Raw genomic sequence first — 16,607 nt, 5'->3', positions numbered from 1 at the left:
ATGAGTGGGCGCATACTGTTGTCTCTTGGACATGGCTTCGCCGATGGATTGTAGGCGGAATGGCTGACTAAAAGCGGGAGCAGGAGCGACAGAAGGAGGGTTTGACACACAGCTCCCTTCGGTGGTGAAGCCTTGGCTGGATGAAGGAGGGAGCGGATGGCCACTGGGTGATACAGCAGGCTGGACCACTACATCGGAGCCACGGTTCTCACAGGCCGCTTTATGGTGGCGAAGCATGTGTTGACGCAGGGCCGTGGTGCCGACATTGGGACCCTGGCCACGCTTCACCTTCTGCCGACAGATCTTGCATGTGACTACATGAACCTCCTCCAGATGCCTTATGAAAAACTTCCACACCGCCGAGTAGCTGATTTTCCCACCAGCAGTCCGCACTAAGTGACTGCTACTGGCGCCGTCTCCAGGAACCCCTGTTCCACTACCTCCCGGAAAGGTAGGCTGCCACGAAGCAGGGGGTCTCCCAATGGCACGTTTGGCTCCTGAATTTCCACTCCTGCCACCACGCTGACTGCCTTGCTGCCTCAAGGGCAACCTGCAACCCTCTTCTCCTGATGATGATGAAGCCCCTTCTGCACCTGGCTCCCAATTGCGATCGGCTTCATCATCATCAACAGGTGTGTTCCCATCACTGATGTCCTCCTCAGGTTCCCCAACAGTGTCTGTTTCAGGACCCTGAACCCTTGCAACACTGCCTCCCAGGTCACTCTCCTTATCACTACTTGGCCACCTAGCGGAGCATGTCTCCTCCCCTTCTTGGCTGGCTAGTAGCTGCTGACTGTCCTCTATTAGATCGTCCTCAGTAAACAGTGGAGCTGAACCCAAAGCATAAGATACTTCTTTAGGAGGGGGAACAGCATAGGACAAAGGCAATGGGAGGACACAGACTGCTCCCGGGCCATGCCAACTGAGGGTTGTGTCTGAAGAACCCACCGACTGTTGACTGGGGGTGTCAGATGTCACTTGTGATGATGTGGATGAGCGTGTTAACCAATCGACGACAGCAGATGGGTTGCTGGTCGAGACACGACCGCTGGCTGATAACGGGAGCTCAGGCCTATCGCTGCAACTCCTGCTGCCACTCACCCCAAGTCTGCTGCAAACTCTGCCTGAAGTATTTAGGCCTCTGCCACTCCTCTGCACATCCTGTCACTTCTCTGCCTGACATACTTAGTGCGTTTATGAGGGTATTACAATACGCTACACTACTCTCTAAACAGTATTTGCCTAGAACAGCAGCAGGTGATTACTTATGGCTGTCGTTTCACAGTATGTAGGCCCCTTACAGATTAACAGGTACAAGATGGTACACTACTTTGATGAACGTATGCGGTATGCACTGATGAGGGCAGTAATATTCACAACTATACGCAGAAAAAACTTTTTTTTTTTTTTTAAAACACCAGCTGGTGAATACTATTGTTTGGACTTTGACAGTATGGAGCACCTTGACAGATTAACAGGTACTAAATGGTACAATACTTGGATGTACCTATGCGGTATGCACTGATGAGGGCAATAATATGCGCAACTATACGCAGAAAAAATAAGTATTTTTTAAAAACACCAGCAGGTGATTACTTTTGCCAGGAGTCAGGACTTTCCCTGTATCTAGACTTGCTACAGATACAGAATAGTAGACTGCTTTGATGTAGGCATGTGTTATGCATGTATGAGGGCAGACAAATGCACTACAGTCCGCTGAAAAATAACGTATTTGTGAACAGCAGCAGGACCCAACAGTGCAGCACCACAATAAAAAAATATACAGGGATTAAACCCTAAATTGCAATCTGTCACACAATTCTGAGCAGCAGATGATTTGTGGAGCAAAAAAATAAATAAGTGAATTGCGCTGAAAAATGAGGTGGTAAGATGGTTGATAAAGTTCAGGCAGCTTGTTGATCTGTATGAGGCAGCTAACAGCTATCTGCCCCTCTCTGCTGCAATACTCAATAATGTGAATAGGAGGTTTAGCTATCAATGATCCTTCTCAGTGTGAACAGCAAAGCACTCTGCACTCCTGTCTTTCCCCAATGCTGATGTGACTAGCAGTTGCAGTGTAACGCTGTGGTATAAGCTAGTCAGACACACGCAGTCCCGTTCTCTCTATCTCTGAGTGCATAGACTAAATGAAGAGAGGCAAGATGGATGCCGATTATATAGGGCTTTGACATCACAGGGGTCAATGAATGCTGATAGGCTGCATCTCACATGTGATTCAGGGTCATCCCTCCTACCTTCATTCCCGCCCTCCCATAATCCGTTGCCCCTTGTACTCACACGTGGATCCGCCATTTTAGGTCTCCAATAGCCTGGAACGCTATAAAATGAAGTTTAAGCACACCACCTGATGCGCAAATACTTTGAGATCTGCAAGAAAGTATTTGCATAAGTCAGTGCGTGAATGGGTATAAGCCTCTCATAGTTGTGCACTTACCAATACATTAGCCAGGTCCAAATGGTAAGTGTAAGTTCCTCTCAACTGCACATAAAACAAAACACACACACTGTGGAGCTCTGGAATTGATTATGGAACCACATACCTACATATAGTACATGTACATATACATATTTACAGTGGCCAGCAGTGACGTCAGATGCCTGCACCGAGCGAGCAGACCTGGGAATCTCCGGTTGCGTAACAGCGGGTTTGTGCTATGCCCGCTACCCACTCTGCATAACCGTGAGTAATATCAGGGAACTGTTATATTACAGTCCCTTGTTTCTTTGCAGGGCAAAATGCTGAACGGGCATATGTGCATATGTCTCTTTTTATTTTGCAGGGTGAATCGGCAGCTGTATATGGCTAGTGTGGCACCATACTGGAACTGAAAGGACAAATTCTTTTGTCTACAGGATACCTGGCTGTGTATTTTTGTTCCTTACAGGACTCTTAGGGACAGCTTTTCCCTCCACGGCGGGCTTATGTACCATGGGTTACACCCATATGCCTTTTCCTTTAACAGGAGGTGCTGCCGTATAATTTACCTCTTCTGAGTCCTGTGGTCATTTTAAATTGTTATGATACGAAACCTTTGTTTAGATCTCCCTGATGATGCTACTAACAAATAAGTGGTAGAAACACGTCGGTAGTACCCTGTGTATTTCTTTTTGGCGTAGGTTGGCTTGCACCATTTGTTATAATAATATCAAGAATAGATCACACTATATAACACAGGATTTTATTTGGTGTTGGTTACACAGGCACGCTACTTTAGAATATTTTAGTGATCAAATAAAAGTTTAATTGGTTACAAAAGATTTACTGCTCGACTTTATGATGAAATTGTTTGATTAGAAAAATGTGATAAAAAATATACATAAAACTACTACTAAAACTTTTTACCATAAATTTTATTGTTGTCTCATTTATTTTTATAACACCCCCATCTACAACAATCCTTTGGGATAACACCCTTAAATTTATGTGAAATAAAACTTAAATCAAAATTGTATTGTAATCGGGTGGCGCGCATACTTAGCTGCAAATTTCAAGGCGTTCGCAAATTGGTTTGTGCGCATACTTACCTGTAAATCTTAAAGTGTTTGCACATCAAATTGTGTGCCCCACGAGCATCTGCGCAGTAGGGTGTTCCTTTGCATTCGGCGAGATTCAAAGCCTTAGCGCATCAGCTGATGCACATCCATGTCAGATCATTATAGCCAATAGATTGTAGGTGCACACCTCCTTCTCTCTCATTGGAAGATAGAATATGTTTTGAAAGGTCACAATGAGTGCGCGATTGAAGGCTCGATTGACATAGGCTGAGCCAAAATGAATGTTTTCTATTGGCTCCACCCTGAATCAACCCCCTTTAGTGATGTCACTAAAGAAGTCATTCTAAACTTAGTCCCGCAGCCTCTTGATAAAGCCACACACGTGGCAAAACTGTTGGGGGGGGGGGTGTCCTGTGTTAAATGGTTTTAAAATATGTTTAGCCCTATATTTGATCAAGCATACTGCAGACACTAGATGATCAGTATATTACATTTCAGAAAAATGAGACATAAATGGAATAACAATTAATTTACTATATAGGGTGCAACAATTTTTAAACGTTTTGTAGTGTGGGATTTCAATAAAGATTTTCTCATTTTAGTGGTGTGGTAAAATTAAAGGAATACTGTAGTGGAGTAAAACTTATCCAAAGGATAGGGGATATGTTATAGATCATATGGGGGGGGGTCGGGGTCCGGGCAGTCCCTGCATGACATAGAAACATAGAATGGGTCAGCAGCTAAGAACCATTTGGCCCATCTAGTCTGCCCAATATTCTGAATACTATAAATACTCCTTGGCCCTATCTTGTATGAAGGATAGTCTTATGCCTATCCCATGCATGCTTAAACTCTTTCACTGTATTTGCAGCAACCACTTCTGCAGGAAGGCTATTCCATGCATCTACTACTCTCTCAGTAAAGTAATACTTCCTCATTTTACCTTAAAATATTTGCCCCTCTAGTTTAAAACTATGTCCTCTTGTGGTAGTTTTTCTTCTTTTAAATATACTCTCCTCTTTTTCTGTATTGATTTATTTTATGTATTTAAAAGTTTCTATCATATCCCTTCTATCTCGTCTTTCTTCCAATATACATGATATGTGATCTATAAGCAAAAATAGGCAGAGCTCCTCATGGGACAAATACCATTTGGTAGAGGTGGTGAAGTTGAGAGGGTGGTTACACAAGTTATTGTGTTTGTTACACAACAAAGCAAGGTGAGCAGAATACAATCACATATGCGCATGTCAGAACCTGGAATAGTCCTGGCCGAACAGCATGAATTCCAGGATAGAAGAAAAGTGGTGTGGACACATCGGGGCAGAGCATGTGAGTGGTGCGTGTGTGAGACGCCGCTCTGACCACCCAGCCTACCCAGCATGTTTCAACTGAGGTGATCCCAGGTACCTGAACATATGTGCAGCTACTGCGCTCGAGAGGGCCACTGTACTTGAGGCGAGGTTCCTCAGGTGTAGGCAGGTGTTGAGATTGGGGAGAAGGAGGCTGAGTGCGGGAGACGTGATGGGGTGGAGCAAGGAGGAGGTGGACGATTGCAGTGGTGATACGGCTGTGAGAGGCGAAGGGGAGCGGAGGAGGCCGTGGAGGTGGCCGTGAACACGTGGGATACTGGGTATTCACGATCATGAGCCGGGACTGGTGAGAGGAGCGGAGCTCCAAATGTAGCCAAGAAGTGAGACTGAGATCTGATATGACCAGAATTGCTGAAATTGAAAAACAATAATCTAGATGAATTTTGTTTCATTTTGCCTCTTGGAACCCAAATTGGGTTATGGGGGACAAAAATAGATACAGTTCAAGGTTCTCTCCAATTATAACATATAAGCTATCCTGCCACCCCGGTTCTTAACGAAAGAAAAACGCTCAAATAGGATTTTCTTTTTTTCAATTGGTGAAGTAGGGGATAGTCCTGCAAAAAGACTGTGGGATACCAAGAATTTCCGCATAAATATTTGAAATCTATTTCGCTGCTATGTTTGGATCTGCTACGTTAAATTACTGCCCTTGTCTGATTCCCTAACAGTTAATATCAAAGTATGGGGCTCTAATATTTGTCTTCTATTTTAAGGCTCAACATCGGAGTAAGAGCCTTAAATCAACTGCTGAACTCTGAATTTTTGTGCTCTGACATTTAATATCAGACTTTGATGTTCTATTATCTATTTCCAACTGCTTGGCTATAATATTCAACATTTATTTAAGTGCCTTAACTACCTATTGATCCTGCTATTCCCTGGCCATAACCCTTCTTTCTCCCACTTTCTCTATTGATGCATTAACAGCAACTCCTGGCTAGAAATTATTATCGCTCTGCTAAGGATTTGGATAGAGTGCTTTTTCCTGGTGTTTTGAACCCAACTTGTTGAATTGTGAAAATTGATGCATTTTAAATGATTAACTGCTTCCTTCCCGAGGTTCAATATTTTATAACTGGATAACTGACTTCTATTCTAGTACTCGAATACCTAATGTATGACTTCATAATGACGGGTAGTGACTGAGGTTAACTGTTGTGGTAAATAACGGTAGGGTCGGAGGGACCAACTTGTGGGGTGGTCTTTGGTAGAAAGGTAAGGGAGAGAAGAGAGTAGAAGTTGGTCAGGGAGGTCAGGATAAAATGGGGGGGGGAGCGCAAGAAGAATGCAGGGAAAGAGGACTCGGTGGCCAACCGCATGTCAGGGGGTTGGACATCGACCCGTCAGAAAGAGAAGGGAGATGTTGCGGTGGACGGAGGCTCAATGGAAACGTTTTTTTAGATTTCCAGGGATTAAGGGGGGGGGGGGGGGGGGAAGTGAATCAACAAGAGTTGGAAAGGAAAAAAAAATAATAGCAGTAGAAAATTTTGAGGAGGATATAGAAGAAGACAATCAGGAAGAAGAAGGAACTAATGCAATGCTCAGTAAAATATTTGAGGGGGTAGAAAAAACAAATGAAGCAATAAAGGAGGTTCAAAATCAGATAGGAAAAGTAAGACAGGATACTGTAATCTTAAAAAAGGACTTCCAAAAAATTTGAGAAAGGCTGAATGAGGTAGAAGATAAAGCAAAAGGGATAGAACGTAAAATAGATGAGCTAGAGAAAGAGGTGGGTAAATTGTCAGGGATGTGTCAGGAATTGAACGACAAAGTGAGAGATCTAGAGGATAGAGGAAGACGATCAAATGTAAGAATAGTTAAGATCCCAGAAAAACTAGAAGGAGAAGATTGCCGAGGGTTTGTTAAAAGCTGGATACTAAAATTTTTTTATTACGGTAACAAAGTTTATCTAATCTATTTGAAGTAGAGAGGGCGCACAGGGTGCTGTCAAAACCTCCTCCACCAGGGGCTCATCCGAGAACAATTCTAGTCAGGTTGCTATCAGTGGCAGATAGAGATGTAATTACAAAAGCAGCCAGAGGAGCAGATAAAAAAAAAATGATGGTAACAAAATAATGGTATATGGTTAATATCAATTCTTTTTGTATAGATTTGTGGGGTTCTTTTTATTTTCTCTTGCCCAACGATTGATGGTGGGGGTTGAGAAGTGTACAGGTGGGAGGGTTTAAAAAATTCTGTAATATTGATGATATGTGAAGAAAATGGAAGTGTAATTTTATGAAGAATGTTTAACTACTGTTATTGAAATGGATTGATAAAGTAAAAAAAAAAAAAAAAGGATGGAAGAAAAGTATTACCGGGCTTCTGGCGCAATCCACCAAGCAGACGAAGCAGAATAACCTTAGAGTAATTTTTATTAGCCAAACATGACGCGTTTGGAGCATAGGAGCTCCTTCTTCAGATAAAATGGCAGACACTGGCGTCATGTTTGGCTAATAAAAACTACTCTAAGGATATTCCGATTCGTCTGCTTGGTGGATTGCGCCAGAAACCAGGTAATACTTTTCTTCTATCCTTGAATTCCAATATACATGTTAAGTTCATTTAAATGGGCACTGTCATTAAACATGATTTTTGATCCTTTATGCCAAATAAATAACTTTTGTAATTGGCTTGTAATGGCAGGAGACTAAACTCAGGAAGTGTTTCTCTGCAATGAGCTTGATTGACAGCTGCACAGAACCTCACTGAAAGAAGCACAGACTGAAAGCTGCTGCACAGAGCCTAAGGTCTTCTATTCATCACAGTGCCACAACGATGTGAGGGCAGAAGTGGTCCCCCAGCAGGCTTCAGTGATGTCATGCCTGCTGGGAAACACCTACTTTCTTCTGCTGAGAGATTGCACTATGTGAGCAAGAAAAAAATGTATGATACAGAGCTTTTGAAAGCTCTGAAATTTTTTCTAAGGGTGTAAGGGGTGTTAGGGAACATAACCTCAATTAGTTTAATTTTGAAAAACGCGGTAAAATTGTGCCATTGTAGTTGCGATTTTCCCCAAAAAAAATTCTTGTAATGTGACGTGTTCGTAACCTGTGGACACTGGAAGTATGACCCCACTGGGCTGCTACTATACACATCACCCAGCCCCCCAGGATATACTGCTGATCAGAGGGGAGAGAGGTAGCACACAGGGACATCACTCACCCTCACATGAAGCCGCTCTGTGTTCCTGGGAGGCCTGTCAGCTCCCGGCCCCCGTCCGCTTCCTGTGTTGGTGGCGGAGCCAACAATCAGGTTCCCTTCATCCCTGCCCTGCTGCCTGTCTCTGCTAATGATACCCAGAGTAGGAGCAGTGCAGGGATAATTATATAGAGAAAGACATCACCTGAAAGTAGCGCTTGTCTGACTGGGGATCCGGGACAAGTGTCATTAATCCTCAGCAGCTGCAGCGGGCCCTTTACCTGACTGGTCAGTCCGCACCTGAACACCTATACAAATGAATGAGGAGAGAAACGCGGGCGGTCCGGATGACTGGCGGCCGCGGTCCAGATCTGGACCGCGGTCCGCCAGTTGAGTACCTCATGTCTATACTCTGCCCGAGGGTCTTTACATCCCAGGTGCATTATCTTACACTTATCCACATTAAACTTTAGTTGCCAGAGTTCTGAGCATTCCTCTAGTTTACCCAAATCTTTCTCCATTTGGCATGTCCCTCCAGGAACATCAACCCTGTTACTAATTTTTGAGGCATCAGCAAAAAGACATACATTACCATCGAGTCCTCCTGCACCATCACTGATAAAGATATTAAACAAAATGTGTCCCTGTACAGATCCCTGAGGTACCCCACTGGTAACAAGACCTTGCTCTGAATATACTCCATTGACTACAACCCTCTGTTGTCTGTCCTTCAGCCACTGCCTAATCCATTCAACAATATGGGAGTCCAAGCTCAATGACTGCAGTCTTCTATGTGGGACAGGGTCAAAAGCCTTACTAAAATCTAGATAAGCGATGTCTACTGCAGCTTTCTGGCCTATAGTAGCATGATTCCTCTCTACTACCTTTCATTGTGGCCGCCATGTAGGGGATTAGTTATATTGCACTACTGTACTCCATTAAGAGATTTTTTGGACCACCTTTTAAGTTGGTCTATGTGTTAATAAGTTGTAATACCACATCTTTAACTTTAGGACAGGCTGTTTCTGGAAGAATTTTTTTTGTCCCTGAATAACCCCTTTATTGTTCTGGCTAATAAGAGTGGAGAGTGACGACAAGAAGTTTTGACCTCTCATGGCACTACATACAGTATCTCACATGTAAATATTTTATTGTATCTTTTCATGTAATAATACTTAAGTAATGACACTCTGCTACAACATAAAGTAGTGAGTACATGGCATGTATAACAGTGCTGAATGTTGTGTCCCACTAAAAATAACACACAGCCATTAATGTCTAAACTTTGGACCAATCCCTAGATCATCTTAACTGCTTCTGTGAAGAGTTTACGTTAAAGGAGCTTCAGAGTTAAGAGTTATCAGTCAACAAAAATAAAATCCACTTTAAATCAACTATGACAATAAATGTTAATTTCAAGAGTCTCTTTGTAGACAAAGCATGTTACCGCGAGTCAATATTTTACCTACATATGCATGGAAACAATAGCATATACAGTTATGCTGAAAAGTTGGCATACAAATTGAGAAGTTTTGGCATTTATTTAGAAAATATGACTGACTGAGTAACAAGGTAATGGGACTTTATAAGGATGTTTATATAAGTTTCATAGAATACAGTGGAAAATTTGGGCATTCCTTGATACCAAGCATCGGTCAGATAGGTAGATCAAGAAAAAGTTCAGTTACAACTGCCAAAAGAATTGTTTTGGATACAAAGAAAACCCCACCGGTAACCTGAGAAGAAATACTGTCTGCTTTGAAAAAAGACAGTGTGGTTCATGGTACACAATATGACGATACTTGAACAAAAATGAGCTGCATGGTTGAGTTGCCTGTAAGAAGTCTGTGCCAATGCCACATAAAGCCAGGCTACAATAAGCCCAACACCACCTTGACACACTTCTCAGCTTCTGGCACTGTACTGTACTATCCCCACTGTGAAGCAAAGTGATGGTTAATACACCTCCCCTAGGACTGTTTATTTAACATATCCATATTTTTGGAACACATTTTTGTGACACATTCAGCAATAGTGCCTGCCCACTCTTTCTCCTAGCCTAAAGTGGTGGCTAACTGTGAATTTATGGTGTGTGAGCTCTGAAGGCATAGGAAAACCAATGGCAAGATAAATGCAGCATGCTATAAAAAAATACTAATATATATAAAATAGGAGAGGATCCTATCTGCTAGTTACCTTGATCCGAGCAACTCAAATGGCACATGTACCCACGGTGTTGGAAAGTAAAGTGATTAAAAGGAAAATTGAGGCTCAGGATCTTGAATACCGGATAGACATTTATTAATTAATTGTTTAAAATATGTAATGTGCTCCGTGACGCACAGAGCCCTTGTGGATCAGCGGGGACACAAAATACAACTTAATAAATTATAAAATTACATAGATAGCATAGAATACATTATAATATAAAAATATGTAATAAAATACAATCAATATAAAAGCCACACGTCTTCTCTTCTGCAGACCTCTTAAAGCTGCTGAAGAAAAGTCCTATGGAGGACTTGAAACGCGTCCAGCTACTAACACCACATATATCCAGCCTCTATATTGGAATACAGCTATTGCGATTATACGGCATCCGCTAAGCCCCAGGTACTTATGCGCATTGCCACGGCCACGAGGACTCCACATACCCTCTGACCGCATCGGGGATTACCTGTACAGCCTCAAAAAAACTGGATCTTTCATTATTGCTGTAACTTCTTAGACGGCTGAGTCTCTATCAGTATATGCCACACATAATAGGACTGTGAATTTGAACATTGTCTCCATGCATTCTACGCGATTTGGAAAAATTCACGGCTCATTGAAGCGCTGCAGTCCCCATCATTGAAGCCCACTATCACCGATATCCATATGAGACGGCCGAGTCTCTAAGCGGCGATCTATCCTTCAGCTCTTCAGTACTGCAAGTATACTTAACATTGCTACTGTTTGTTCATAAACACTGCTAGTATACCAGACATTGCTACATTGTTACCATGCAATAATTGTTACATTATTGCCAACGGATACCACTCATTCTACAAACAGTGCATTGAACAGTACAATTCTGCACTTTACATATTCGTTTCTATTCAAAAGACACGTGCACCACTATTTTATTCTTACAGGCTGGAATATCCACAGACGTGTGGCTTTTATATTGATTGTATTTTATTACATATTTTTATATTATAATGTATTCTATGCTATGTAATTTTATAATTTATTAAAGTTGTATTTTGTGTCCCCGCTGACCCACAAGGGCCCTGTGCGTCACGGAGCACATTACATATTTTAAACAATTAATAAATGTCTATCCAGTATTCAAGATCCTGAGCCTCAGTTTTCCTTTTAATAAAAAAATACTGGCAGACAATTTGCATTCCGTATGAAAGCTTTCCAGCGCAACAATAACCCTAAGCACAAGGCCAAGTTGACCCTGTAGTGGTAACAGCAGAAAATGGTAAAGGTTCTAAAGTGACCATCACGCCTCATGATCATTGAGCCACTCAGGGAAGATCTCAAACCGCACATTTATACAAGACTACCAAAGACTTTGCATGACCTGGAGGCATTTTGCCAAGACGAATGGGTAGCTGTACCACTTGAGGCCTTATAACAGCTATTATAAAAGGCTGCACTCTGTCATTAATGCCAAAGGAAGATATACACAGAGTATGCAGACTTTTCAACAGGCCATTTTTAATTTGTTACAATTTTTGTATAATAGTGGCATTCTGTTATAACCTACAGTCGAACATGAATAAGAGATAAAAGAAATGTGTTTTTCTCTGCTCCCTTATATTCTCTTAAAAAATGGTAGATATCCAAGGGAATGCAAATTTCTGAGCACAACTGTATGTGGTTTTCCTATGCATATTTTAGAATACTGGAACACTATATACACAGCAACCTGCATTGAATGCATAGTAATTGTAAGTGCTGTGGCTTCTAGACTAATTTTATTTGTATAAAAACTTAATGTAAACTGTATGTATAATTGAAGGGATAATCCCATCTCCAAAATCAGTCTTTACATTGTAGAACATGTAAAGCTATAACATTTTGTAAATTATATTTTAAATTTTAAAGCTTGCCTCCTTTTTATAATACAGCTCTGCCTCTTGTTTACTGCTGGTTGTCTAGGCTACAGACCACCTCTCTTTACGCTGGAAGGTAGACAGGCTGTTGCTGACATCACAAACTCTCTCTGCACAGAGCTTCTGCTGAGAACCTTATCTTTATGTAACAATCACTGACACTATAGACACACAATCTCTTTTGCTTGCATGCAAGCTGTACCGTGTCAGTGAGTCATGCAAAGTGCTAGTAGCGTGCACACATCCAGTGTGTCTGAAGTGTCAATCGCAGAGCAGTAGCGCTTCTTGCTCAAAAGAGGAGGTTCAGCTCTGTGAAGACCTGAAAAAGGCAGATGGGAAAATCCCTTCAATTTATACAAGAGTTTGGTATGCATACCACTGTGTAAACATTGGAAACAACAACCTTAATAATTATGATGTCAATGTCTTATTCATTCTGAGTTAGAGCAGCTTATATTCATAGGTTTACAGTCTTTAAATATTTAAAGATGTAAAAAATGATGATCTCTGATGAAACACAATTCTCCTGTTTTCTATTTACATTTTAAAAGTGACATTACTTGCATGGCAAAAGATTATTACAGTCACCACTGTTTTCAAAGACTATGTTATGAATATGCTATGAAGAAAAGTTGATAAGCAAGCTGATTGGTTGCTATGGGCAACTGGTCTTTTTCTCTGTACAAGTTTTGTTAAATTTCCCCTATGTTCTGTATGAATCAGAAGCATTTGGTTGTTTCACAAGAAAGGGTTAATAAATCGTTTAACAGTTTTCTTTTTTTCTATAGCAAAACAAATAGAATCTTGTTAATGTAGACAATTTTCACTATCTGGGACATTATAGTGTAAGTAGACTAGTTCTGTAGAGGACATGAGATAATGGAAACTAAGCAGTCAAAGACGGAACTGGGGGTTGTATCTCCTAATTTCCGCTAAGAGCCGATTCTCTTGGTTTTGCTGTTGTTCAAGCTTTGCACGTGCTGCTAACAGTTCTCGCTGAAGCTCCTATATAAAAACAAAACACATCAGTCTGGGTGATTTGGTTATTTTCTTTAACTTAATAATATAGACATTATTATTGACATACAGTGGCTTGAGAAAGTATCCTGTGTCAAGTATATGATATTTGTACCACACCAAATATTTTCATTGCCAATATTATATATATATATATATATATATATATATATATACACACACCGTATATACTCGAGTATAAGCCGAGTTTTTTAGCACGATTTTTCGTGCTGAAAACACCCACCTCGGCTTATACTCGAGTGAACTCTCCACCCGCAGTGGTCTTCAACCTGCGGACCTCCAGAGGTTTCAAAACTAATACTCCCAGCAAGCACGGGCAGCCATCGGCTGTCCGGGCTTGCTGGGAGTTGTAGTTTTGAAACCTCCGGAGGTCCGCAGGTTGAAGACCACTGCGGCCTTCGACATCATCCAGCCCCCTCTCACCCCCCTTTAGTTCTGTACAGCATTCACCTCCGCTCGGCGCTGGTCCGGTGCTGCAGGACTGTCCGGAGAGGAGGTGGTCCGGTGGGATAGTGGTTCCGGGCTGCTATCTTCACCGGGGAGGCCTCTTCTAAGCGCTTCGGGCCCGGCCCCAGAATAGTCACGTTGCCTTGACAACGACACAGAGGTACGTTCATTGCCAACGTACTTCTGCGTCATTGTCAAGGCAACGCCTCTATTTCAGGCCCGCAGCGCGGAGAAGAGGCGCCCCCAGTGAAGATAGCAGCCCGGAACCACTATCCCACCGGACCACCTCCTCTACGGACAGTCCTGCAGCACCGGACCAGCGCCGAGCGGAGGTGAGTACTGTACAGAACTAAAGGGGGGTGAGAGGGGGCTGGATGATGTCGAAGGCCGCAGTGGTCTTCAACCTGCGGACCTCCGGAGGTTTCAAAACTACAACTCCCAGCAAGCCCGGACAGCCGATGGCTGCCCGGGCTTGCTGGGAGTTGTAGTTTTGAAACCTCTGGAGGTCCGCAGGTTGAAGACCACTGAGGGCGGATGATGACAAGAGGATGATGAAGGGGGGGTGTGGGATGATGACAAGAGGATGATGAAGGGGGGGGTGTGGGATGATGAAGGGGGGTGGGGATGATGAAGGGGGGATGTGTGGGATGATGACAAGGGGATGATGACAGGTGATGATGATGAGGGTCTGGATGATGATAGGCGGTGATGATGATGAGGATGTTAATGACGGGTCTGGATGATGACAGGGGGGGATGATGTATTTCCCACCCTAGGCTTATACTCGAGTCAATAACGTTTCCTGGGATTTTGGGTTGAAATTAGGGGTCTCGGCTTATACTCGGGTTGGCTTATACTCGAGTATATACGGTATATATTATCTGATAATATGGCCATAGAGGAGCCTAACAGAAAAGACCTCTCTGAGGCCAAATTGGTGACTACATGGATTAAAGTCATATCCAAAACATGGTTGACCTCTCTGTAAATAGGTCGGTACAATCCGCCATACGTAAAGCTATGTCATCCATGCAGAACTCAATAGCAAAATCTGTGGCGTTGGCAATATCACAAGTCACCCCTATGAAATCCCCTCAGTGGGTCCCCAATATCATGTCAAAACTATTTTGGTCACATGTCAAATGGCCAAGAGCTTCTAAAATCTGGAAAAGCCACTCATAAGAGGAGTTTTTGTACTACCAAATCCCTTTTTACCCAAGTATAGGAAAATTCTTTAACCCCTTAAGGACCATGGGTTTTTCAGTCTCTGCACTTTCGTTTTTTCCTCCTCACCTTTTAAAAATCATAACCCTTTCAATTTTTCACTTAAAAATCCATATGATGGCTTTTGCCACACCAATTCTACGTTACAATGACATCAGTAATTTTACCCAAAAATCGGTGGCGAAACGGGGAAAAAAATCATTGTACAATGAAATTGAACAAAAAATGCCATTTGGTAACTTGTGGGGACTTCCGTTTCTACGCAGTACATTTTTTGGTAAAAATGACACCTTATCTTTATTCTGTAAGTCCATATGATTAAAATGATACCCTACTTATATAGGTTTGATTTTGTCGTACTTCTGGAAAAAATCATAACTATGCAGGAAAATATATACCTTTAAAATTGTCATCTTCTGACCCCTATAACTTTTTTTATTTAACCGCATATGGGGCAGTATGAGGGCTGATTTTTTGCGCTGTGATCTGAAGTTTTTAGCGGTACAATTTTTGCATTGATCTGACTTTTTGATCGCTTTTTATTCATTTTTTCGTGATATAAAAAGTGACCAAAAATACATTATTTTGGACTTTGGAATTTTTTTGCGCGTACGCCATTGACCGTGAGCTTTAATTAATGATATATTTTTATAGTTCAGACATTTACGCACACAACAAAACCACATATGTTTATATTTATTTTTATTTACATTTTTTTTATGGGAAAAGGGGGGTGATTTGGTCTTTTATTAGGGAAAAGGTTAAATCACATTTATGAACTTTTTTTTACACTTTTTTTTTTGTAGTGTTATAGCTCCCATAGGGGGCTATAACACTGCACACACTGATCTTATACACTGATCACTGCAAAGCCATAGCTTTGCATTGATCAGTGTTATCGGCGGTCGATTGCTCAAGCCTGCATCTCAGGCTTGGAACAATCAATCGACGAATGGACGTGACGGAGGAAGGTAAGAAGACCTCCGCTCAAGTCCTAGGTGATCGGGACACCGCATTTTCACTTCGGTGGTCCCGATCAGCCCCACTGAGCAGCCGGGAAGCTTTTACTTTTGTTTTGAACGCCGTGTCTAAAGGGTTAATAGCGCGCGGCACCACGATCGCTGCTGCGCTATTAGCCCCAGGTCCCAGCATGAGTTACTTGCCGTGACTGACCCGATATGACACGGGGTCACCGCTTGACCCTGCGTTATATCGCGGGAGTCGGCCAAGGACGTAAATATACGTCCTTGGTTATTAAGGGGTTAAACAGAGAGAATAAGGTTAAATTAATGGCTTGCAATCCAAAGGCAGCTCTTCTCATGGTGTCTCCAAATCATACCCTAGACCCTCCGCCCGTGAGGAAGTAACTACATCAGGCAATGAAAGCCTCTAGCAGAGTTAAGCCAGATTATTTTGAAACTTCTTCCAGCCAATCATCTGCTGATGACTCTGAACCCTCAGACTTGGAGGCGGACTTGGGGGGAGGACATCTCTAATGAGACTGATAATAGGCCATAATGTTGTGAGAACTCTCACACTGTTATATTAGACAGTATTGGGGAACCATATTTCGATCTAGAAGACATAAAACACCCTCGTTGTCCTGAATGGGTCCCTCATCCTCTTGAGTATTTGAGTCTTTGGATCAGAAAATCCTTAGACAAAGCAGACTGTAATAAGTTAAAAGCTGAATGTCCCAGACCTACCTTGCCCAATAAAGCGGCTTGCACCTCATAATTTAACCCTACTTAAGTAACGT

General features: G+C 42.2%; 1 protein-coding gene across 2 annotated transcripts in view; it reads right to left on the bottom strand.

Moving 5' to 3' along the window:
* Positions 1 to 11,336: 11,336 nt before the first annotated feature.
* The window catches only part of LOC130356323 (bridge-like lipid transfer protein family member 3A), a 101,506-nt gene continuing 96,235 nt past the window's right edge, over positions 11,337 to 16,607 (bottom strand). For both annotated transcript variants that reach the window (XM_056557660.1, XM_056557659.1), the window contains one exon: positions 11,337 to 13,144. In XM_056557660.1, the coding sequence (XP_056413635.1) occupies positions 13,104 to 13,144 (41 nt within the window). In that variant the 3' untranslated portion in view covers positions 11,337 to 13,103. The remainder of the gene's footprint in view (positions 13,145 to 16,607) is intronic.

Source organism: Hyla sarda, chromosome 2 (genome assembly GCF_029499605.1).
Source record: "Hyla sarda isolate aHylSar1 chromosome 2, aHylSar1.hap1, whole genome shotgun sequence".
Classification (NCBI taxonomy): Eukaryota; Metazoa; Chordata; class Amphibia; order Anura; family Hylidae; genus Hyla; species Hyla sarda.
Note: the sequence above shows the minus strand (reverse complement) of the source record. Positions and strands in the feature narration are given on the sequence as shown.